At 31.4% G+C, this 27,263-nt stretch overlaps 1 protein-coding gene across 5 annotated transcripts in view; it reads left to right on the top strand.

Moving 5' to 3' along the window:
- Window positions 1-27,263, top strand: part of LOC119832667 — an 86,126-nt gene that overhangs the window by 47,388 nt on the left and 11,475 nt on the right. For 2 of the 5 annotated variants that reach the window (XM_038356375.1, XM_038356374.1), the window contains exons 2-3: window positions 8,654-8,790; window positions 11,098-11,268. In XM_038356375.1, coding sequence (XP_038212303.1) covers window positions 8,749-8,790; window positions 11,098-11,268 — 213 coding nt within the window. In that variant the 5' untranslated portion in view covers window positions 8,654-8,748. Of the gene's footprint in view, window positions 1-8,653; window positions 8,791-11,097; window positions 11,296-12,324; window positions 12,962-27,263 lie in introns of all 5 variants that reach the window. The other 3 variants (XM_038356372.1, XM_038356371.1, XM_038356373.1) reach the window with 2 other exon arrangements.

Here is a 27,263-nt window from a genome sequence, read left to right as displayed (position 1 = left end):
TGATTGTACTCTTAACGCAAACTTTAGTATAACTTCCATGTATGAGTAAGTCTCCCTTTTAACTCTCTATTAGAATATGATTGGTAAGAAATCTCGTAGTCCATGTCCATGCAACTCACGAGATAATAATATTTCGAATCCTACAAATAGTATTTTACATTCAATTTAAGTGATATATTAAAACTCAACCAGCTTATCTCGAAGCTATCATTTCATTCAAAATGGACATTAATTTAATATCGCTTGTTTGTCAGGTCTGTATTAAATATAATAGTGTTACTGATAAAGCGAACTATACTTTGTCACGTGTTTAATTTAGAGTTAATTTCATTGTTACCATTCGCACTGCTAAATGCAATAACAAAAGTTTATTATGTCATTATTTACTTCAAGTTTGGGTTGCTTCTTCGTATAACCTTATTAAATTATAAGCGTTATGAATGGAGTTTTAAACTTTCACAGGTAATAAATTCTTTTCATTAATTATAATGTCGACAGCTAAGTACCTTATTATGAAATCCAAGTGAAGTTATGAAAATCATCAAGGCAAGTTTAAAAAAAATTTAATTATTAAAAGTTTATGCCATTTTAGGATAGCCATACGATAAAATATCTACAAAACTTTTACTGAATCAAGCATTTCAAAATTAAGAGTAGATAACGTAAATAGAAATAATTTAAATTACTTTATACTTAGTATATTGATGATTACAATAAAATTCACAGAAAAATATCGGCAACTCTATATCATGGTGCAGCAGTGAATTTATTATTTACATTTCTATAAGTTTTTATAGACATCGAAATAATTCGGCCGCCCTCGACATTAGCAAGGTTATTTGGCCACGTAATTTTTTAAGCCTAGGTTATTCCACCCGATGCGAATACGTAGTCATGCTAGATTGGATTACCATCGATTAGCAATTCCAAACGTCAAACGGTGAAGGTGAAATGTCCGGATTTAAATTAGCGAATCTTCTTCAGTATATACCTAGCTTAGGCCTCAGTTGAGGTTGGTGCCAATGTTAGTTCACGTGTGTTAATTACATGTCGTGTTAATTAACGAAATAGGCAGGTATATATTATCTTCAATGTTTATTTTATAAACGTATGCCGATATATGTTACGTTTAATGATAATATAAAATAAAATAAAGTACAGCTAACAAACATTCAACAATTTTTATAACGTCAATAATTTGTCTGTTATAGATAAATTAGAGTAGAGGTTTTACTTTATCATTAACCTATTACGTCTGTAGTCTGTCATATAAAAAGCAATTCTGTGATTTATAAAGCAGTGGCATTGACAAAATATAAACTATCGAAGTTCCACGAAATACAGAAAAGTAGTTATAACACGTATTGTTATTATTACTTATAATTTTATATAAAGCGATGACTGCGACAAAAAATTGCTTCATTCTATGTCAACTTAAAGTGTAAAGTTTAAACCACTACATAAATATACTTAATTTATTTTAAATTTCATTTGTTTACAACAATAGTAGGTAAGTCTGTTATTAACAATTATATCAACCCACACTCTACTTGATTCTTTGTTGCATTAATACATATTCAAGTTCCAAGGATAAAAGACATTGGGCTATGTTGGATTCGCCCTGCAGCAATGATCACAACTGCCCAAAGGGCAGGGCATTCCCTTTGGGCAGTCGTGAGTCCTTCTAAGTTAAGTCCCATATATTCATATCATTTAATCCTGCGTTGTGTACCTTTTGACCGCCATGTCTCACAACTTCTCGAACGACACTTCTAGTCGGGATTCGGAAAACGACCTGCGCCACTCCCACGGTAGCCAAGAGAACGGCCTGATACCTGTATGATAGCCCTGGCGCAATCACTAGGCTAATCTAACTATCTAATACATTGCAGTATTTGTAATGTATAGCTATATAAAATAAATTTAAAGAAAATGCGACTGAAACCAAGGTGCTCATTAATAATAAACATTACAATAAGTGATATAAATACATCGATCTTAATCAGGCGTTCCCAACACCTCGTTATAAAATGTCGTAATTAAAAGAGTAAAAGAATTATTAAATTTCATTCCAATCTCAAGCGGCTCTTTAAATCATTACTGCTCCGCTTTGAACTGTGTCAATTAATTTGTTATATTTCTTGAATTGCGCATTTGTTTAATGTATATTAAGTAGCATATTATTTTTATTATTAATTTCAAGTCAACAACGCTATTTGTTTAAGTTATGCAGTAGCCAATATAGGTAAAGGAAAATTTCCAAAATTACTCCCCACGAAATTATCAGTAGGTAAAATAAAAATACAGCTGATAGCATTGATAACTCCACAATGGAATATGAAAAAGCTTTTGTATTACTGATATAGGTGTTTTCTTCGCGTCAGTGATTGTAGGTGGCTATTAAAACGACATTACTGCAAGGTGACGACTTAAATTGTACTCACATTTCGGTGTTTATTGCCTCGTTGATGGATTCTATTCGAATTGACTGATATCGTGTAATATAAGATCAATATTTAGAAGCAGCGATTGATTTTAAATGATTCGTTTATAACGATTCGTAGTATTCAAACATTTTATGTTCTTTTAATGTAACAAATATTTCAATAAGTAATCGCTTTTATTGAACGGTTTTAACTTATGGGAGGCTTTCTATGTGACATCTTGACGGTCTACAAAATTGTAGAATTAGGGCTAGTCAACCATTTCAAAAGAAGTAGTAAATAATAAATACTTAAAAAAGGAACATTTTATCTACAACGTAGGTTCAATATTCATAAGTGTCTAGATAATACTAATATAAAATGTTTACAAAATTAATTAATACTTGGTATAAAAATTATAAATTCTAACATTTTACAACTACGTTGAAAAACTTTCCCACAGGGAAGGGTTTTATAAAACCCTCATATCTTATAAGGAAATATTCCGTAATTGCTCCTGCATAACTTTTCGTTAGAATGTTACTGTGTTTAATTTTTTGACCTTAATTAAAATTCCTCATTTACAAAGCAGTGTGTAGAAATGAGTATTTGTATTGAAGTGAGATTCTTTTTTGTTTGAAGTGAAAGAAGTCGGTAACCTTTAATTATTACGAAGTGTGCGTTAACTTCATTTGTATCTAAATTTAGTCTTATATTCCTTATATTCCTTCTTTCTAAAGAAAGAAGGAATATTAGTAGTTAGTAATAATAATGTCAATAGTGCATAAAGGCAGCTATTTTCAGTTATCGACAGGTACAGAACTATTACGGATACATTTTTATAATTATTCTTTAGTTGGATTAAAAAAATTATCATTTCCCAATATTTAATACACTTAAATATATTATATTGAGCTTTATAACACTTGGCGCAAAAAGAGAAGTGTTATGTGTCTGATGTAGATGTCTGTCTGAGTGTGTGTTTGTCTGTTGTTTTGCAAACTCAAACGGATTCACCGATTCCGAAGCGGCTGTCTTTATTTAAAAGCCAGTTTCCTAGCTGTAGTTGTTAGCTCTTGATATCTGTTCAGCAGTGTAAGGGAATCAGCTCTTTTCCAAAATAATGAAGGGTATTTTTGGCGAATGATTTAACTTCCCGTGTGCCATTACAATCGTTAAATAACATTTAATATTCGGTTCGGTTTATTAAACATATTTTTATCTTGTAATAATACATGCGCGATTTTGGAATATCTGAAGCCTACAATTCACAAAGATAATATACTCGTATTTAAACAATGACAATGCTACCAGCGTACATTATTCCAACGTATGAATGAATACATATACTAGTTGCTTGCCTAACTTCCTGAATATTGATTCGATGCAAACTACTGGGTAACATATCGTTGTCACTTTTGTCATGAAACACAAATAAATAAAAAAAAAAATAAAAAAAAATAAATAAGTTTATTTCTCAACCATATGCACACATACAAACAAAACGTTGGTCCCGTACTAGATATTAATCTGTATTACAGGTACCGATACCCTTCCATTGGTACGATACAGTTGAAAAAAATAGGCACATTTGTAGCTAGCAAAAGTTAGTTTAGTATTTTCTTGTGTTTGATTTTACGCGAGTATTATACATTTAGAAATTTAAAACTTTTTAACGGATTTTAAATGTGATTTATTCATTATATTTTTATCATTTACAGCTAGCGTGGTCACGGGGAGACTCTCAGTCTCAATATAATTAATAAATCGCGTTTAAAATCCGTTAAAAAGTGTTTAATTTCTAAAAGTTAGTTTTTGCGTGTTTCATATCAAAAGAGTTTAGTCACACACAATGTATACAACATTACTGATATATAAATATATTTAGGGACGAATTCTTTGAAAAACTTATCCTTCCAATAAAATATTATTCCATAAAAATAAATAAATGTGAAATGAGAAAAGACGACAATTTGATCATGTTTTGGAAATGATTGTTTTATACGATATTCGATGAGATTAAAACCAAGGATTGAAATCACAGTTATAATAAAATAAAATCATATTAAATTTCGAAAAGGAAAAAAGTTTAATAAACAATTGTGTATGATACCTAATATAGCAATAAGTATATATACCACAGATAAAACCAGGGCGGATCGCGGCTATTTCATAAAGTTATTGGGAAAATTTTATGGGATTGACTAAGAAAATATTACAACTCCCTCACAATCATCTTTAGTATTGAGTATCCATTAAGTATCATAATAAAGGAAATGGAATGTTTTTAATAATATTACTTAATATTTTTTTTAAATCGACCCAGTCCAAACCTTATAAGGGAAATTGATGAACATGCATTAATTTTTGCAAATATATCTACTGTGTCACTCACAGTTAGGTCAGTTCATTTGCCTGTCGCCATCATAAAAACGAAATTCTTTGAAGCAAGTATCATTCCAGTTGTAAAATACAATTTAAAAGTTTATTATAACGTAGTTTCCATTGTGAACTTAAAAATGGCATTGAAAAGACTTAGTGCGGTATATTTAACTATAGCGAACTTGGGCATTCTTTGAAAGACTTTAAATTTTATAACGGACTTTGCTTCTTTCAGAATCTTAATAATAGAATCACAATAATTTATTTAACGAACATTTCCATTAAAATATAAATTATGCCTTATAATTTAAAGTACACATTTGAATTAAAATTAATTATGTAGCTAGGTTCTAAATACATATATTTCTATCTTACTAACTAATGAATGATTGTTATATTTAGATTAAATGTAATTTTAATACGAACATGCTTACAACTCATCAGCATCTCTATTTTATAATCTTTACTAACATAACCACCCGCAGCTTCGCCCGCGTCAAGGGGAAAAATAGATAGTCCTCTCTTCTCTCTTTCTATTTCTTTGCCAGATTTCATCCAAATCGGTCCAGTAATCTATGAAGCAAATGGACAGAGTTACTTTCACATTTATCATAATTTGGAATTATTGTCCTTTATATTTAACGAGAAATTGAATATGGATACTTTTATAATAATATATTAATAAAAATAAAGATATATGTTTAGATTTATTTTATTTAAAAGAAAAATGCTTAGGTCCTCTCTAGAAAACGTACAATTATATACACATTAATTAATATGCAAACACCTCAAACCAGTGCAGAATGACGTACCACGAGTCTACACATCTATACATACGAAAAACACTTGACACACGAGAATATAAAACCATTATAGCCGGGCATTATCTAAAAATCTTTATAAAGTTACTTAAAAGCCCTCGTGGAGGCTACAGATTTATTATCGAACTATGCGATCGGAGAGATGCTTCAGATGGAAGCTGAAAGGTGATGAATAAGACCTTCTGAATAACGCTTGAAAAAACCTGACTCGCCAACACAAGGGTTTTCGAGGCTTTGTGATACCTACAAAACAAGACGGTGCTTCAATGAAGGCCATTCTTTAAATATACCAGTTTATACTGTTATTTTGTTTATTATTCATTTTTAATTTTTGTCAGATAATACGATATTTAAATGTTTATTACAATATTAAAATGTTATTAATTAGTTATATAATAATAAAATATAACTATTTTTCTATAAAAATTTAGTGATAACAGTTATTAAAAATAAGTATTCTTTGATACGACGATACGAAATTGATAAGAAAAATCTTCTACAATTTTAATATGGTTATCGCTGTTCAATGCTCTTGAATCGTAGCTCGTGTAGCACATCGTAGCAGTTTGTAGAGTTGCTACGCCACTGAATTATATATTGTACAATATGGGTGTAATTCAAACAGTTGCATTATGTAGCTTTAATAATTGATTTACTGGGAACCTATTTAAATAGTGTAATTGGATTGGTACTTAATTTATGCTGTACTTACTTTATAAATAGCTTTGATATATTCGGTTGGTATGTGAAAATAAAAATATATATTTCTCTCTTCTGTACAACATGTATAATCTACTTCCAAGAATCAAGCCATTTTTGTATGCACTAACTTATTGGAGAAAATGTAAATGTACGTCCGAATATGATACCAATTGTATAATAAATGGAATGGAGATTGTCGAATGTATTTATATACAAACATTTACAGATTACAAGAAAAAAAAAAACAATGTATTATTTACATTTTCTTTAGTATTTTCACTTTTTGTGTTATCGGTCAATCGCAGCATTCCTTGAACTCAAACTATGTCACGAAAGTACTTAGTTCATATTTAATTTCCATCTACTAAGAATGTGGCAATATTTAAGCATTTTTGTTTCGCTTATGATTTTATTATAAAGAGAACACGACTTTTTGTGATAGTATCAAATGATATTATATATAGGTTAACATAAATAACTTTTAGACTATAAGTTTATAAAAAAGTCACGTTGAAAACAGAATATTTTCCTTTTAGACGTAGTCACAAGTAATTTTTACTGTTAAATCATCTTTTTACTGTCATATCATCAAGTATTATAAGTATTAAGTATAAAATATTATTACAACTTACTTTTTAAAATTATATTCAAGTAATGAAGTGATTTTGATTTACACGCTATATCGAAAGCATAAAGACAAGTCAATTTAATTTTACATCATCTATGACGCCATTACGCCAGCCAGTGCTCGTCATTTATTTGATAACTAGATTATAATCTCGTAGTTCTTAAGCAGTAAACTATTCACATAGGCGTAGTTGTCTAAGTATGTAATAATGTTAATTTAGATTAGCGCAGGCCGGCGTGAGCGTAAGATTATTTATTCCATCAAACTTTACCGTTTTACATATTGGGGTGGATTTCATTCATACGCCTCGGCCTTGAGATTGATGATGTAGTTAAACCTCTTTGTTTACCAATATTAATATTAGGTTACGCCGAGATTTTTTACTTATAGTCAAAACTGTTTATAAACGAACTCGTGGTCGGTCGAACGGTGGTCGCTTATTGTGCAATTTGTTTGTATTTTGTGTGTCCGTTATTTTTTCTTTTGGTGCGTACAAAGAAGTATTCATTAATTCATGCATTCAATAAACAAGACCATAATCATTATTCAATACAATAGATGAATGCTGGTCCCATAAAATTTATTATAAACTTAATTTATTTCATAAAGATAAATGCACTGAACCAGTAGAACAAAAACGCATTTAAAATTTTGAAAATATTCTATTCATAGCTACAACATTAAAAAAATATTAAGGACAAAAAACGGGGAGAGTTTTTCATACATGAATTTTGTAGAATTAATTTATCTAATGGTAACATTTCGTGCTGCTAGCGTGTTGTTTTGGCACGATATGTTTGCCGAATATTGATCTAATATAATTATGTTATGAGCTAATTACTCATTTGCCCGTTGATAGCGGTTGCATTAATTTAGCACCAGAAATTTTAGCGCGTAATTTAGTCATTTATTTAGGATAATACTATTCTGCATTACACCGAGTTGCCGCATATTACGTAATATTATTTAGAATTAGGCGCGTTATTTGACTGAAATCCGGTACTATGGACTTTGAAGGCAGTAAATTTTTTTCTATATTATTTTAGGTTTTATCTCTTTTGATTGCTAAAGAAAAAGAAAAGAAATGTTTAAACTGAATAAATACACGAAAATTTTGTGTATTTTTAATCTAAAGCGCAGCAATAACTAATATTAATAATCGAAATGTATTTCAAAAGATAAATAGGGCGCATTGTGCAGGTTTGCCAATATTTTTTTAATTACTATAGATTAAAATGTAGTATCTCTTTTATAATTCAAGCTTACTTTACGATTATTGTTATAAATATCATTTCGCAATGAATCAATAGATAAATGTTGATTAACTTTATATGAACAAATTTTCACATTTTGAAGCATCATTCTGGGGTATGCGTTTCATTTGGTGCCTTTTGTGAGTTTATTTACGTGTTGATGAGTCGGCAAAAAATATGAATGCGTATAATAATATATAAAAAGTCGAGACGTTTTATTAGGTGTTTGAATGATTTTATGAAAACATATCATATTACTACTCTTACTATTTATAAGCTAGTTCGTTTTATGTATTTTAACTATGAATCAAGGTTTGGATTCTATTTTATATATAATATGTGCGTAACTGCTTAGAACGCCGGGAAATATCCGTTAAAGTAAACTTCTAAATGATGAATTCTACACATTGTTTATGTACATAGTTGACATGAAATCGATGTCAGTTATAGGTGGGTAGCGCGGATGCGGCGGAGCGGGGCTGTGAGGTACTCGCGCGGCCGCACGATGCGCGCCGGGTGAGCGAGCGCGCCCGCGGTGCATGTACGCGGCGGCGGGCGGCGCGTCGCTCGCGGGCCGAAAGGTACGTACATACAAACAATCAAAATTACTCATCATCATCCCATTTTACATAGGCCTTCTATTACGTACGTACGTTACATAGGCCTTCTATTACGTACACAGTTAATATTCAACCCATATTTGTCATTGCAAACATGCCTTCTGTTAAGGTTCAGACCAAATTCCACCACGTTAGATAATGACATATATGTAAAAATACGTTACATAATATTATTTACGTATTGATTGTATGTCAGCATAGCTGACAAATACTGTAGTTAACGTGAAAGATCTAATTTTTATATGTGTTCTGAAAGAAATTTAAATTTGAATTTGATGGTAAAGTTTTATAACATAGGTTATAATTAAATTATAATATCCTATTATCCTACTAATAGTATAAATGTGTAAGTTTATGAGAAATGACGGATGGATGGATGTTCATTACTATTTCACGCAAAACAGCGCATAAGATATGTATGTAATTTGTTAACAGACACATTTAAAGTACTTTTTATACAGATACCATGAAATGCGATATTAAAGTAATATTTACCTTTTACCTATGAACCCTTTTCTTCCAAAACCCATTTACCACCTATTTATAATCTAAATAACCAAATTTAAAACAAGTTTGAATAAGTACTTTCTAAGTAATATACTAAGCATGTAAACGCGTCCTAAGTAGCAACTGAAGACGTTTTTTTTGCTTGTCCATTGTAATGAACAGCATCCAAAAAGGTACCTATAAATAAATAAAAAATAAATAAAATTTGTTGAAGAGAGTTCCCCTAGTCCCCCACACATTTAAAGGATCTCACCCAGACACAAAAAAGCTCATTTCAAGCGGATAATATCCGAATTGTATTCAAATTTCGAATAGGCTTCACCCATACATTTGCGCGTGTAGCGAATTACATGTGTAGTGTCACAAAATAGAGCGACTATTTTACGAAATACGTTCGGTAGCTGCACTTTCGACGGAGTGGTTCTAGTATTAGTTGAGAGGATTCAGTATTATGAGCTGTAGCAAATGAAACGGCAGGAATCCCTATAGGGCACGGTTGGCTAGGATCTCTACATTATTGGTGTAGTAATATTGCTTCGTGTAAAATAAGCCGTAACAGTTCCTCCAATTTGAAGGAAATTTAGTTTTTTTTTAATAATTAATATTATATACAATTATTGTATAAAATATTTTATATTTTTAACTATAGAAATTATATTACAGACTAGAGAACAATAAAATATCATAAAAAAAAACTAACTAATACTAATAAAAAAAATAATAATAATTATAAAGTTAAACATTATAATAAAAAAATAATAATAAAAATTAAAATAAAAATAGATAAAAATAAGAAAAAATAAACAAACTTTATTTAGGAACTAAGCTTATGTACTAACAAAATTATCAGCATTTTACTAACTTAATCTAATCTAAATTTTTATTTTTGTATCTTATTTTTCCATTCTGTAAGAAATAAAAGGCTTTTTATTTTATTTTATTTTACATTTTATTAACTATAGAAATACCGAAATAAAAGTTTACTTATAATGAACATCCACTATAGCAAATATTTACATATTCTTTATTATATTGCAGTAATTGTGATGACGAAAAAACATAAAACAATCAATGACTTGCGTGTCCCTGCCTGCGGGTTGTTATTGTTAACCGACTTTACCAAAAACTAATGAAAGTCTCAGTTTGACGGTATTGTAATTGTTTTGTTTCTTCATGACGCTGTGGATTTTCAACCATTTGCGTATACAGTTTTGAAAATTGTATATATGACGGTAAACCAGTATCCTAATACAAAATCCAATTGATAATAAAGCTGTGTTAATCTTACTATTAGAATAATGATTATAAATAGTCTTTATATTATAAGCTTTAGATTAGAAGCTGAAAGTTTACCTACCTGGGTGTATGGATGGATCGACGATTGTTACTTTTTAACCCATATACCTAATGCTTATGTACCGGAATAACATAAAAGCTATATAAATACTCAAGAAACAAGCCTTGTTTCTTGAGTATTTATATATAGGGTCTCATATGGGAATAACAGAAGGTAGGCAAATGAAAAAAATATGTTCTACTAACAACTGTATTCTTATCGACCATTTTAATTCTTTGGCAAATCTGGTTGCCTCAGAAATATTTTCCCTTACCAATAAAGAGTAGTTCAATTTTATAAAACAATTTTATCGTTACACGCTCTTGTAGTCTGCACCCACCGCCATCTCAATTAAGTGATACTACCAATATTATTTACGTAAATTGGATTTCACTGGATAAAATTCCAAATTGAAATTGATTCAGGCGCGCCAACACGGGCGTCACCCTGCGCCGCCGAGCCCGCGTCCGCGCAGCCCGATCCACCCCGCGCCGACCGGCGTACGCGCATACTCCTGCCAGCACTGGGAATCCCGCCTCCTCGCGCCCCCGCCGCGCCCCCTCTCCGAGCCCCACTCGCCATGCGACCTCGTCGAGGTACAGCCTACTGTATGTATGAAGCATGTAAGTGTTAGATCGGTGTCGCTACTGTTGTGCGGTTGGCTTGACTGAGGGAATAACCAATGATTTAAATTTGTAATTAGAGAAATGATGTTTATAAATAAAATATCCGATATTACCCAAGATGAACATCATATCAGTATATCAGTTGTTTATACATGTTAGAAGTGAACAAAAATTTTAACTGTTTAAAATAACGCTGTTAGTGAGAGAAAGCAAACACTGTTTAGATGCCGAATCCCATTCGTAGCACATTTTTAAGTGCTACGAAATGCTACGAACGGTTTTTAAGATTACAATCCATTTTTAACATTCCGAAGAATCGCTATAAGGACAAATGTATTTCTTAAATTAAAATTCACTGAGTCAAGTTTAACCGCACAATATAATAATATTTTTTGCAGCTTACCGTGTCCCTAGCTGGAGAATATGAATAATTGTTGGTGTCGCTAGTCTCGGTGCAATTACTCTTTTGCCTGTAAGTTGACAATATTATAGGAATTAATTAAAGATATATCTTAAAATATGTGGAAATAATTTATATGATAATATAAGACTCTATAAAAATACCTTCACGGTACATAGCTGTTCAATCGTGTATCATTTTGTAAAGTCGAAGTGTTTTCGGGTAAGATAGTCAGGGCATGAGTTAGATGTCAGTGTTGTTACTTAAGTATCATTAAGTGTATGCTTTATGTTATGTACGCAGAGAAATGTATACTTTTAAGTTAGACTAAGGTGTCTCGCGGCACTTGACCTGACTTCATGACGTGTGGAGTTACTACGTAGGCGCTGGTCCATTTTCTAAGGATTAATTAATATTCGTACGCTTTATATGTTCATAGAAAAATATTCATGTTAATGAACTAGGTACTATTACGAAAATAGTAACTGGGTCATGCTGTTTTAATCAATGTAATGTAGAGCTTTTAAGTCATTGTATGCATAGTATATGCATGATTATACGTGAGACAGTGCAATTAACGAGGTTGTTGATGTTACAAACCTAAAACAACTCCATCCTACCCTTAGCTTGAAACGGTTTAAAGTAAGTATAAATACAAATATGTCTGGAAAAGTGTTAATTTGTGAAGTGCAAAAAGTGGGCCGGCCATGAAAGAGCGATACATTGTGAAGAATTTTCGGTGGCAGGCGAAGAATCAAAGACTGCGACTCGATATACGGAACGAAACATGAGTGATAAAACAAACTGACTGTTAAACATTCGAAAAACGCCAAATTGCGCTCGCTTCCATTGTCGTTCACACTAACATATCGTATTATAAGGTTAAAGTTCAATTAGATTAAATAGTACGTCGCCTTTTCTCGTGCCTATCTCTATCCAATTCTAAATCTTTATCTAGTAATATAAAACAATCGATACTGTGATTGACTTAAGTGATATCGGTGTCTGTGTAAATAGTTTAATTAGGCTCGCTAGTTAATGAAAACATTGATAGTTCAAATTGTAACGGATTTAAGTGAAGTTTATCTGTGGACGCTCAATAAAGCCACAAAACTGGCAAGTATGCAGGCAGCTCTTATGATAAGAGCTAAATCTCGGGAGCGAAGAAAACAACGACTGAAGCGAGGTATCAAGGCTGAAATACCGAGTAACGTTGCTACAAAGCCCATTGCACCTTTCCCGAGATATCCGCCTACTTCCTGGGTACGTACTCATGTTATTCCTTATGCATGGTTCAATTATTGTGTATGTTTAAATGTCAGTGTTTCATGTTTTTAGGTGAAACTTATGTTCTGTTAAAGGGTGTTGGAGATTTTGGACTACTGTGTCTACTGCAGCCAGAATAAAAGATTTTTGGCAAAATATTTTATCTTTACTGCAACATGCATTATCATTCAAAGCATACCTTTAAATTTTAAATAAACAGTTTATATTGTTATCATTCGGACCAATGAATTTTACGTATGGTGCTATAAAAAGAAAATTTTGCCGTCGCGAAATATGCCTTTTTAGAAACTCCCAACGGCTATTTATAGAATGTCTCCTACCTACATTGTAAGCGATATTGTGCTTTAGAAATAAAGTTTATCTCACAATAGGTGCATTACAGCAATTTTTGTTATCGAGCAACAAGTAATTCATCAGTCCAACTGCGACAGTTCGTCTCATTCACGACCACGCTTTGTTCGCAAGTACAGCATTTATGCTACTGTTACAATGAATGTTCCCTATTTTCTAACTAGCATAGGACTTGACACACTTATTCTGATAATGCTGTGCCTTGGTGAAATATAAAATAAAGTTATTCCAGCGAACAGCTTTTATTCAGCTATGTTGTTTGTTACTCGTATAATATAATACGGAGTATTATAAACAGAGCATTTCAATTCAATTATACGAAGATGTCGTGTAAATGTAAAGATTTGTTAAGGAAAGTGAAGAAAATTGTGACAAAATTGAGTGATTTTTTGGCCTTAATTTTATAATATAAATATTGGATAATTAACAAATTAAGAATAACGTGTTTATTCTTGATAAATTAAAAAATAAATATATAATAAAACTGTAAAAGGTCTCTAACAATTTAACACTATTATATAACAAAAACATAAAAGAATAACGTATTAAGAAAATTTTTACCTTCAAAACGTTAAGCAATAAGTGAACACACAGTATATAAAATTTTGCTCGAAAATTGTGAAATTTCATGAATAAGAACGTCAACTCTGTAAGCAGCTAACTAGCACGGCATGGCCAAGTACAAGAGATGCATATTCTATTACTTTGCATTCGACAATCTTCCTGCTAAAGTTTAACGTAGTTTAACGCAGACAGATCATTAAATTATAATTCGATACGATGTGAAGTCTCGCACGTAATTAACACCAACTGTTATTTGATATTAATATGATTACAGATTACTATATATCGTATAAAATGTATTGCAATGGTAATTATAATAATTATAATAATACACCGATTGAAATATTATTACCCAGTAGATTTGAAATGAATTAATTTGATGATGATTTATATTGAAAACGTTACACAATATTTTATACAAACTAGTTAAAAAACCGAAACATCAATTCTTAACGTTTAAAGGTATTTTTTATTATTTTCAAGCAGTTAATAGTTAATATTGATTTTAATCAGTAAGTGATTCCCAGTTCAGTATTCCTTTGGGAATTTCATTATAAAAATATAGAAATGCACCGTTGCGTAATATATTAAAATCGATCCAGCTGTCTGTGTTTATGAAACAAATGAAAGCAAATCGTCTACATAGAAGAAAAACTCAGTAGTTCACTTTACTTTTTAATATATAAAAACCATAAACAATGAGGATTGAGGAAGGAATTGAACAATTCATTATAGAATGAATATCAGCTTATATTAAAAATAAATTAGTACTTTTCTCTTATTATAACTGCATACTTGATACACATAATTCTCATTTGTGATAAAATTTAACATATTTCGTGCAAATCCTGACTAAAAAGACAATGGCGTGCAATGTAAACGATAACCCGGGTTTAGTCCTCGTGACAAAAAGTTTAATTTTTTTCAAGCACGCGACTAAAAACCTTCCGTTTCGCAATTATCGATTTTTTACATATTTCCAGACTGTTCATCATTTAAATTAATCATGTCTTCTTACCAACAACGTAAATTACTGTTTTCTTTTAGCCAAGTGACTTGAGCCCAGTTGCACAATATAATAACTACATAACTAATTCTTTATGTATTATATAGTCTTGTACAGTCCAAATTATGAAAAAGGAAAAATTAATTTACGAAGTGAAAGCTTGATTCAACAGCAATTAAAAACAAAATGCGTGCTAAGCGACTTTTACATCGATTATATTGAGTCTTTCTGAGTATCCAGCGTTGAAAAAATGCCCTGTCAGCACCCATTCACCTATCTTGCGGAAGCTATTACCGCACCTCGTATTTGTGGCAAAAAATGTTATGCATACGTGAATATTTGCAATCAATTTTAGCACCAAAGAGTTAACGTTAAGGTCGAATTTTATTTGCAAATGAATGTGTTTATTAACATAAATTCAATTTCATTGCTATAACTGCAGCTGTTTTCGCGTACATTAAAATACCTTTTGTTCAAAAAATTTATACATAATATATTAAATAATTCTCTTCCCCAAAAATTTATCACTTTGTTTCGAAGGTTTTATAATGAAAATTTTAATAAAGAAATCCAATTAAACATTTGTTGTTCTATAATTTTTTATACGTTAACAATTCTCTGTTTATTTCTTTCCTGCTTGATAACTCTTGTCGTGTCTATAGTCTGATATATACTTTTTAATCGATTTATTTTACTTCAATGCAATGGAGCTTATAATTAGTATAGACTTTATTTAATATTCGTTGATAAAACCTAGATACGGGCTAAACAATTCACCCTGTCAGCGCATAATAGCGAGCTTTATTAATGGGTTTTTCGCACAGATAATTTACAATATTATTTATGTCTCAAAGAGTTATGTTTTTGAAACAGTTAGTACATCATGCTTCCATAGAGTAAATACTGTAATCATAGTCAAATTTCACGTACGATTCCTAATTAATAATGAATTGTCTATAAAATTATTATTATTGTAACAAACAATATGACTTTGCTTTGCGATTAGCAACAGCATAACGCAAATTAATTCCTGCCATAGTTTACAAAGCGAGTGACATTTATTTAATAACATCTACACGTGCGTAATGAGACCGTTTAGCTACAACCGACTAGGCTTGATCATTATGCATAATTCATCAAAACAAAGCTGCATAAATGTTATGTTCTCGACAATTAAACTGCATACGTTTTATACAAATAAACGTACTTATAGAACAGTTTCCTTTTTTTATATAGGCCATATGGCGACTACCAGATATAATCAAATAGATTTACAAACGAACAAAATATGTAATATACAAAACCTTTACTTAATTAACACATACACACTGAAACGAAAACATTGAAAAAGAAAAAATTATTATGTGAAATAGCCTTATCGCTTATAAGCGATGTCTATCGGGCAACCTTTGGAATGGATTGTTGTATGAATAAGCAATAGAAAAATATTGTAAGTTGCATGGGTAAAAATATATTTAAAACGCTGTAAAATGTCCATTATGTGACATTCAATTGCGGAGGCTTGGCATAACTTTCTCACGTCATTGATATTAATCATGTTTTAATAATTAATTATGTTGCGATAATTTAATCGTGTCCACACATTCTTTTATACTTATAGTTTGCGTTATAGATTAAATGAAGTGCGTTATAGTACAATAACGAGGCTGTTTCTTAAAAGGCCTTTTCAAATACTATCGCATATTTTCAAATACTATCAAAAATATTCAATTGTAGTACTGCAGTAATTTTAATCTACTTTGTTGTTTAACAAAAAAAAAAAAAAAAATCAAATTTAACAAAGGCCGCGTTCCATCGATACAATATTGTAATCATTGAAATAATGTTAACCAATAGATGGCGTGGGGTGCCCCTTAGGCACATGAAACCGAAAGAGTAGAAGAAATTCGATTACTGTGGCAGGATCACTGGTGGCCGAGAGGCTAGGCGTTGCTACGGTTAGGCAAGAAACGCAGGTTCGAATCCTGCCTCGTGATCAAATTTTTTTTTATTCTTTCAAAAAAAAACTCATGTTTCGTATTGGTTGTGATGGTTCTTAATCATCTCAATAGATGGCGTGGATTGCCCCTTAGGCACATACAACTGAAAGAGTAGAAGAAATTCGATTACTGTGGCGGGATCACGGGTAACCGAGAGGCTAGGCGTTGCTACGGTTTGGCAAAAAACGCGGGTTCGAACTTGTGATTAATTTTTTTCTATTCTTTCAAAATTTTTCATGTATAAAGTTACTAAGACTTTCAATGAAATCCAATCACATCTAAAATATTTTTGTTCCGCCTACAACACGTTTTTATGTACATTTTTACACGTCGATCTAATCTACCCTCCATCTGACCTTAGAGAGAAACTCCAATCTCTAAACTCGATTGCAAACTCATTTATTATACATTTCAAAGTCTAATTGCTCCACTATTAAATAGTCAAATGCGGCAAAACTATAATTATGCATGCGTTGCTCATAAAATTTGTAGGTTTTCATTAAAACAGCATGATTTAATTTAGCTATAAATTTCAAAGATTATTCAAACAAACGTACAAAGGGTCGTATCAAATATCTTTTTAATTTAATTCCAACTCAGGCTTTAGGGTAATACCCAGGTAGGGACCCAGATAATGTTGAGTTCATTAATTTAAATTACAATAATGCGATGTTCTTAAATAGGCCAAAAACTGACCTTTGTTTCGACCTCCGCGCTATGGACAAGAGCTCTCCGTGAAAAACGATGAAAATAGGTCAACTTAATATTGGCGAAGGTAGATAAGTTCATAGTAGAGTATCAACTTGAAAGCAACGGAGGCTCCATTGCCTTTGTCCGAGCTTTCGAAGTCCACTCTCACCGCTACTAATGATAATGTTAAAATATGAAGTGAGTTTTGATCTGATTTCTCGTTTGACACATTTTTTTATTATTATTAGACAAAAAAATAAAGAGGAAGTCGATATCTATTGCTCTCATGAGTTTTATACTCAAATATGATCTTTATTGATTTCTAAACTATACTTGAGGATATCATGTCAAGAAATTTATTCAGTTTCTTGTGCTTAAAATGAATTGATAGCTTTAGCGATAGCCTATTCTTCTAACAGCTGGTTTTCAAACGATGTTCAGAGTATCCTACTCAATTTACAAACGGTTTCTTTAGGATAATGGTTTTAGTATATATTACTGAAATGGCTATTGGTTCGTTTCCTTAATAAGTGCGAGTTAGGCGAAGGTAGTGACAGGATGGCGTGTCAAGGCTCTACGCTATGCAGATATCAATGCTCGATCGATGTATGACGTGGCAAATGACGTATTATTATGTGAGCGAGTCCTTTGTCAATGTAGCAGGCTGGGGAATACATTGTTAGAGGAGCCATTCAATTTGTTGCATTTTCTCCGTTGTAATAGCTAGCTGAGTTGATTTTATTGTGTCGAACACAGACGCGATCATTTTTCTCCAATTAAATTAGATGTTTTGTCTATTTGAAAAATGCTTTAAAAGGGTAATTAAAATTAATGAATGATATACAATTAATGAATTTATTTTAATAGAAATTACTAATGTGGAATAAAAATATATATTATAACTAGTAAACAACCACCAAAAACCTACGGCAAATTAATGACTATTATTATTTTTTTATGTCGTAGCAAAGGAGTTGTTGTTGAGGTCGTTTGATGGTAAGCGCTACCCCCGGCCAAGAGCATTTACAGAGGTGTAAGGCCATTTGCAGAGGCTTTACGTTTTTGTAAGCGAATTGCCGACTTTAAATGGAGAAGAACAAAGAAAGGATAGATAAAGGAAATAAAGAAAAGGGAAATACTAGGAAGGGTAAGGAAAAGAACCAGTAGCTACTATTTCACGTCGATCTTCTTAATTAACGGCTTGCAATGTTATACAGCTATTTTGGCATTTTATGTTATTATACTTTCATCTTCTCATAAATAATGATAAAGTATGGAAAAAAAACGATTATTTCGTAAGTATTGATGAATGAACTACTAGAAGTATTAAGTACTTTCTCAAGAAAGAAGTTGTGAAAAAATCTCAATAATTGTATCCGATTTTTGCTTCGAAACTTCTACTAGTTGGCCGTCCACTTGTAAAGAAAAACTTCGCTATTCAAGTAGACTTTTTTAACCAATTCCTAAAATTTAGTAACTATCCAATTATTTATGAAAAATACAAGAAGCAACGTTAAATAATCTTTTGGCTAGCAATTACTCTTACTCTTTTCGAGATTTTCCCTACAAACAAATTTGAATTGTTTCTTAAATTTTTCTTAATTGTTCGTAATATACAAATACATTCTAAACTAATGGTTCTCAGGTTCGCCCGTGGTATAGCCTAGAGCATTTATGATCACATACTTATCCTCCGGCGAAAGAATTTTTAAAATCGGTCCAGCGGTTCATGAAATTAGTGCATTCAAATAAACAAGCAAAGTTTAGCTTCATAATATTCGTATAGAAGCATAGATACCGTCGGACCTAGGCAGTTGTTGTCGTGCTATCAGGTAGCATAGACGAGCTTTGTATACAGGCCATTATTCTAGTTACTCTATGAAATAGTGAATTCTAGTTTATTAATCTATATGTAGCTTACAATCCCTCGTTGCTTAGTAGTTATTGTTTCTAAATAAGTCATAGTAATAGTCTATCTGCTATGATTTATGTACAAAAGATGCGGATTTTAATAGATATATTGAATATATGTTGTCAAAACTTAATACGATGTATTGATTTCGTTTACTGTCATGTTAGGTATTCTTCTAACAGCTGGTTTTCCTAATATGTAATATCACTTTTAATATAATTTAACATAATTATATATATTACAGTCCAGGTTAAAACTAGGTGTAAAAACTGATCTAGGGGGAAAATCCATTCATCCATTCTTCGCAAATTCAATGTGTTTTTAGTATCATATAAATAATAATAAACGTACCAATAACTAATCTACGAATACGAATATAAATTACAAAAACAGTAGCGGATGAAAAATGCCGCTAGCGCTGAAATTTGAATATTAATGTAATGAGGGTTACGAAACAATTACCGTGATATGAAACTGGAAGTGAGAGAGATAATGAAACCTTGGAATGGGCTTCATAATTGATTCATTGTATGCACGCGCAGTTTGTATCAGGTACTTATCCATGTTTAAGCTTTTGTTGTGTTTACAGATTTTTATGGTGCTGTTGAACGCTTATGAAAAGAAAACTTATGTTTTCAAGGTTAAGATCAGAAGTGTGAAATTATAACGAATATGAAAATTTAGGTTGTATTTATAATAATTTTGAAATAAATTTGCTTGCCAAGCGTATAGTATTTTAGTATTTCAGACCACGCTATATATTTCTAAAACAAATTTCCCGAATATTTGTGTAAAATATGGAAATTGCTAACCTTTTTTTGTTGTCATCTATACTTTGGGTAGTGTGGTAGAGATCACCGCAGCTGACAAGACCATTATTTTTTCATATAAATCTCTTTTTTATGTTGGTTTTGAATGTATGGTTTTTGATAGCAAAATAAAATGATGAACTGAAATAAAACACCATGTATTATATATGTACGTATAGGAATAGTAAAGGGGTCGGTGTTTATGTGGTTCGAATCCCTTCGAAATCATTTCTAATTGAAAAGAAAATGACCACAATGACAATACTCGTGTATATAGGTACGTAATTTAATAAAATTTAATCATAATAATGTTCAAAGTATATTATTATTAAAACTTTCTATTGATACCGATTTAATACGACATGATGAAAAATGTATCTCTATGAACTGAGACATGAAATACTATCATCTACACCTGGGACGTGAAGGTTTATATCTGTCTCACCTTTATAGTTGCGGAAACTGTACGCTTAGGTACTGTTGACTATAAAGTTTCCGCTATTCCGAACATATTTTAGTAACTTGATAACAGTTTCCACAAACTTATTTCATATCCAGTTAAAAATTAATATGATTTCCAACATATTTCCATTTACCTACAAAGTATATGTGTTTTCGACATTCAGTTCGTTTTCTCAAATACGTACTATAAAATATACACTTTATGTCTCATAGTTTCTTAAAATATAATTTATTTCACGAATACGCGTTGAGAAAAATATATTGTGTAAATATCTTACCAAATATAAATAAATTTCATATAACAGCCTATTTACTATATCAGTTATCAATTATATAAACTGCCTGTTCACATATTGATCCTATTAAACGTAATACTCGTGCAAGTTATGTGCAAAATAATTGAATCTGATGATGTTCGAGATATCGGTAGATAATGAACTGCGAGCCGCCCGGCCGTGTCAAATTAATTAATTGAATCCTCCATTTAAAATATTACACCCTGAATATACCTATTGTATAAATGCAACGTTTTTTTTCTAGGATAGAGATTTTGGCTAGAGAGCCAGAGGGCAGAGGCACAGACTCTCCTCTTTTACTGTTGTATACGTCGGTTTTTGTAAAATAGAAAGGATTTTGCAAAATTTTGCTCCCAAGGGGATAAAATACGGGATGAAAGCCTGTATCATGATAATTTGTTTGTACACGCGTGCGAATCTGCAGCCAACAGCTAGTCTTATATAATATGCCCCGAGCGTATCTTACAATTCTACAAAATTACTGTAGGAAGTATGACTTAAATAGTTTTGTATAACTAAACAAAAACTTGTACTAAACTGAAAACACGTACAAACACTGTGTATATGTATAATGTGTTACAATCATATATTATACTAGCAGTTCTCCCGGCTTCGCCCGTGGTACACATATAGCCCATGTCACTCAGTGAAGTTGCCGCTTTCTAATGGTGAAAGAATATTTAAAATCGGCCCAGAAGTTTTTGAGTTAATCCATTACAAATAAACGAAAATACAAATTCTTCATCTTTATAATATTAATGTAGATCAAGAGTCAGACGATAGAAAAATTACTCCTTAATACCTTACCTATATTCTCTGATGAAAATCCATTATGGTGTCATTAACAAATGCGCCATCTTTGATGACATGTTCTGCGTTCGATGGCTGCACTACTTTCCCGCTATAATCAATTAATAAACTGAGGGAAATATAAACACAAGGATTATTATTATTTACTTGATTAACTGCATTATTGGAAACCTTTTTGTTATTTGTAACCTATTGATACTTGTATGCCTGATACTACTTATATTAGTAGTATTAAATTAAATAAAAACAACCAAAATAGAGCCACTTTTTGATACCTTCAAAGCACGATTATCACCAGTTAGAAATAATACATATGCATTACACATCCAGTAATAATAAACAAATAGTTGAAATTTCGTCAACAACATCTTATAATATTTCCTTAAAACTTTTAATACATGGGCCTGTGTTACATTAGCACACAGTGATACTTTGAACAAGGCTTTTGGCTTTATGATTGATCCTTTGATAGCCAAGTACTAGTTAATCCGATAAGGATCCATTTACCTAGATTAACAATGGTCTAGACTTTAGGCTTTAGAGGTCACAAAGAAAATAGGATGGACTGCGTTACTATGCTGTTGTAGCACACTATTTGTATTTATAAATACATAATACTATTAGTTGTAGTTTTTAGTTATTAACCGATTCTTTATAAATTATTGAATATGAAAACTAGAGCTATACTATGGAGTTTATACTCAATATTACGTATTCTTATTTATTTATTACTAACGAAACTCTTCTAAAGATATTTATGTATCTAGTGGTGGTAAAGATATAAGGATACCGATTGCAAAAAAAATCGTTTTAAAAACAGTCCTGGCAAAATTTCGTCAGTATTTTTTAAATTCTTCTATGTTACTATAGCATCCAAATTACTACTGCTCTAATCGGTAATTTACCCGAACAAACTGGCCTGTCGTACAATAACTATTAATATGAGGGGCACATAATAAATAGAATCTTAAAATACTGATCCAAAAAACCATATCGTTATGGAAATATACATATAAATGTACATGTTTTGATTTCTTTCACTGCAAAATAATCCAAGCCTTCATTACCAAATAGTGGAAATAAAATGTGTTACTACTGAACACAGCACATTCAAAACTTATTTTGTGTAACGCTTATATGAATTCAGCACGTATCAGCACTATTTCACGTTTTAACTTTGTGTTGAAATGTTGACGCTGACGTGGACTCTGGCTTATATTATAAACGGAGTAAAAAGGTTTTTTTTTAGTTCACAGTGTGACATTCATTTACATAGAAATGAAAACGCATTTGCCCGTATAAAATTCTTCGCAACTCACCTGATGCTCTGGGTCAGTAGTGACATGGGAATAGTTTTACCATACAGTTTGGCCTTCAATGCTCAATGCGTTAATTAAAAATATCTATAATACTGTGTAATTATGTTTGCTAAGTATGGATCATTTCATTTTTAATTACTTACTGTATCTCGATTGCTCGAATGATATATGATATATATAAGTTTAACGCAAAGTCACTTCCCGTGTCTGTCCCTATGTATGTATGTATGCTTAGATCTCTAAAATTACACAACGGATTTTGATGGTGGTTTTTTAATAGATAAAGTATGTGTAATAACATCAATTAAACAACTCCGAATTTAACGCGTGCAAAACCGCGGGCAAAAGTTAGTAAAGTCACGAACTGAAAATTTGTAGTCAAATTAATAGTTTGATTTTCGCTCCATTCTTTACTACTTTTTATTTGCATATTTTTAAGCTTAAAATATTGTACTTTAAGGGTTGTATATAAACATTGAAATATAAATATTCAAAGGACCACAAAACTTCACTGTAAGCGACTGACAAGATTGATATGATTACGTTTAGGTAAATGGTTTCTAAGAGATAATCCTAAACTCTAAGTCGATTTATATAGTTAGTAGTTAGTCATTGTATATTAAAGCATCTTTACAACAGCTCCTGTTAAGGCAAGAATAGGAACTAACGTCTTCTGAATATTTGATAGCGTTAGATTGAACGCCGCTTGTTTTTTTTTATTACGATTTCAAATAAGATTAGAGATATCTTGGGCAGTTTCTGGAGAACTATATAACATTATAACTGAGTCTTTGTGAATGGGTATGTAATGTTAAATAATCCTTTGTTACTGGATAAGTAAAGTAATATTTTGTTTTTTGTATTTTTTTGTTTCTCAAAAACAAATTTTTATGTATTTTTTTGTGTGGCAACAACCGAGTTGATGGCTCGCCTGATGGTAAACGAAAGCTATGTTCTAAAAACTCTAATCGTATCACATATTACTATAAAAGACTACCTTTTCCATCTACAGCTTAGGTACAGTAAAACCCAAAAAAATCCAGACAGCAAGTAAAGATTTATCTTTAGTCACTTTTATAATACAGAGTTATATTAAATGACTCATTTAAACACCCACCCAACTATAATCTCCAAAAGCGAGCAAACGGCCACTCTCTAGAAACTTTCGGAAGCCACGGAAACTTCAAAAAATATAATTACGAAATATTTACACTGTGAACGGATTTGCGGTGGTTTACTGCTTTTTATCGAATAAAATTCTAGATTACATAATAAACGACCTTGGATCGCAAAAAATAGTAGAACGCTTATAAGGCATTGGAGAATGAAATAGATCTTTAGGCATATTATCATCAAGATATTTTTGAATATATGTAAATTAAAATAAAACAACTATTTACGTTCAAAATGAATTATTTTTACCAGTAACGTTTACTGAGAAAAAAGATTTTTATCGAAGAGAGACCGCTGACCCGTCGCATGATCGCTTCGTTAGGGTTTTAGTGAAAACGAATTTTGCTAGATTTATTTCATACATTTATAACTCTTGACAAGGTATTCGTTTCTTTTGACGACTAACACGCTTAACTTGTAATTTTTTATAAAGTGGCAACTCTCGGCCCATCGAGCACGGATTGTGACAATCTCAAGATATATTAGGATGTTCAAATACGTGCTTTAAGCACTCTTCGTCGTCTTAAAAAACTTAAGTCTTGATGGAAAAAACTGACAATGGTCTCAATGATGATGTTTTTAAAGGTTTTCAGGACATTCTAGAAATATTTGGTATCATGATTTTTGAATGTAGATGTTATGAAATGATGTTTTTGGTTATAATGTGTGAGACAACAGTCACAATTTTTTTTAATTTATTTAGAATGGATTGGTATGTATTCAAACGATATTTATACATACATTTGTGTGGACTTTTTTTAATAATTTCAATCTTTTGACAGTTAAAAACTCACTAAACTCATTTAAGATTTAAAAACCACTATATTTTTTAAAATATTTAGCTATAGAATTAGAACCCCGGATGGCCATTCTGACAGGGTCGAGTCAAATATAATTAAAATATGAATAATTATTACTCGGCACAAACTTTAAAATAGCAATGCAACCTCAAAGAAACTTCTGATTTCCCGTTCAAATAGCGTTCGCCTTTGCGAAGTTATAACTTTATGTCGAAAGGACCTTTCGACCCAATTCCTTGGTTTGTTTCGTTACCAAAGCTTAGGTTTCTGGCGCTTGGAAGTTTTTAATTTAGTAACTCCTCGTTATATTTAATATTAACACATGTGATATTAATGCTCTAGAGCGAAAGTGGATCGTTAAGGAAAACAGGCTGACACCTGCGACTTCAAATAATGATTAAGTTGGGTATGCTTATCCTTTTTCAAAAAGATGACCTTGAATTTATCCCATATAATAAGGTGATTATTATAAAAAAGTATCCAATTTATCCATTATTATGTCAACTATATGCCATCAAATAACATCAAAATCTGTTTAGCGTCTGGAGGTCGAACAACAGATAGACCGACTAAATATAAAGATGAAGATAGAATATTTATTTTGTATATAACCTTATCTTGTTTATAAAAGTATTACTTATCGTTTTGAACACGATTCCTTGACCTAAATAAAAACGTCAATGCACATAGTAAGTAATCGACATTTTAAATGCGGTTTCAAACTTTTAAATAGCAATTAGAAGGAAATGTTAAATGAATTAATGAACGAGCGTTAGAAGAATAGTAGAGCTTTTGTCTTGTACTTTTAAAACCGTCCACATAGAATTATATAATATCATAAGACAGAGAGAGACGTATTAAGTGTCCTTGAATATTAAAAAAAGTTTAAATGAGAGGCACCTATTATTTATCTGTATCTACAATTACATAACATTATCTGTGACGTTTGGTAAAATATAATGTTCTCTCGCTGTGATTGCTGGTGTCTTAGTGGTATTAGATTGCTGGTGTCTTAGTGGTATTATAAAAACCATTCAAGTGCTATTAGCTTGTTTGATTTTACCAATGGGAATACTAACCCAATAATCAGATAACTAATCTAAGAAATGATAAAATCAGACAATAATGAAAAATGAAAACAAATAAGATTAGTTATATAACAAAGTCCTTAACGTAGAAAACATAAGCGTATAGGTATATCTTAACAATTGTAGCGTATAATGTGTCATGCCTTACCCGACCATTGACTTCGCGTGGTCCTAGTTGATTACTTTATGAGCGATGAACCTACTTATTTACTAAATTACTCAACTTTATGGCTTTGTTTTGAATGAAAAATCAATACTTACAGTATGTGGGGTGTAATATAAATTGTATTTACACTTCAATAAATTTACACCGTATTGTTTAAACTACAAAATGTATATATTGGATATTTTGTAGTACAACAACTAAAAAGAATTAGCTGCAGATCTCAAATTGATTCGCAAAACTGACATAGTTATGTAGTTGGATCCCTTGGTTTCAGTATCAAATAAATAATGCAAGTATCAATTTCAATTTCCAATGATACTAAGCACGGTAGTAATTCGATATCGAGAGCTATTCTCAGTAAACATATCTCATGTTAGGTCGTAGTTAGCTATTATCTCCAATCAGTACGGCAAACAGCTGGTACGGCGGTTCACACAAACTTTGTTGGTTTCATTTACAATATAACACTAGGCAATGTGCGCTGTGTATTATCTTTTCGTTTTATATATCACTAGCTGTGACCCGCGGTTGAAACCGCGTAAGCGAGCTGCGTAACCGTATCCCGTAGGAATATCGGTATAAAAAGTGCCTATGTGTTATTTCAGTTGTCCAGCTATCTACGAAGCAAAATAGTATTATTATTCACCAATAGATGTCAGGAAAAAAAAAACACGAATAAAATACGAAAATGACATTTTCTAAAAAAAATTTCTAGCTAGATCGATTTATCGCCCCCGAAACCCCCTGTATACTAAATTTCATGAAAATCGTTGGAGCCGATTCCGAGATTCCAATTATATATATATATACAAGAATTGCTCGTTTAAAGGTA

Source organism: Zerene cesonia, chromosome 15, assembly GCF_012273895.1.
Source record: "Zerene cesonia ecotype Mississippi chromosome 15, Zerene_cesonia_1.1, whole genome shotgun sequence".
NCBI lineage: Eukaryota > Metazoa > Arthropoda > Insecta > Lepidoptera > Pieridae > Zerene > Zerene cesonia.
Note: the sequence above shows the minus strand (reverse complement) of the source record. Positions and strands in the feature narration are given on the sequence as shown.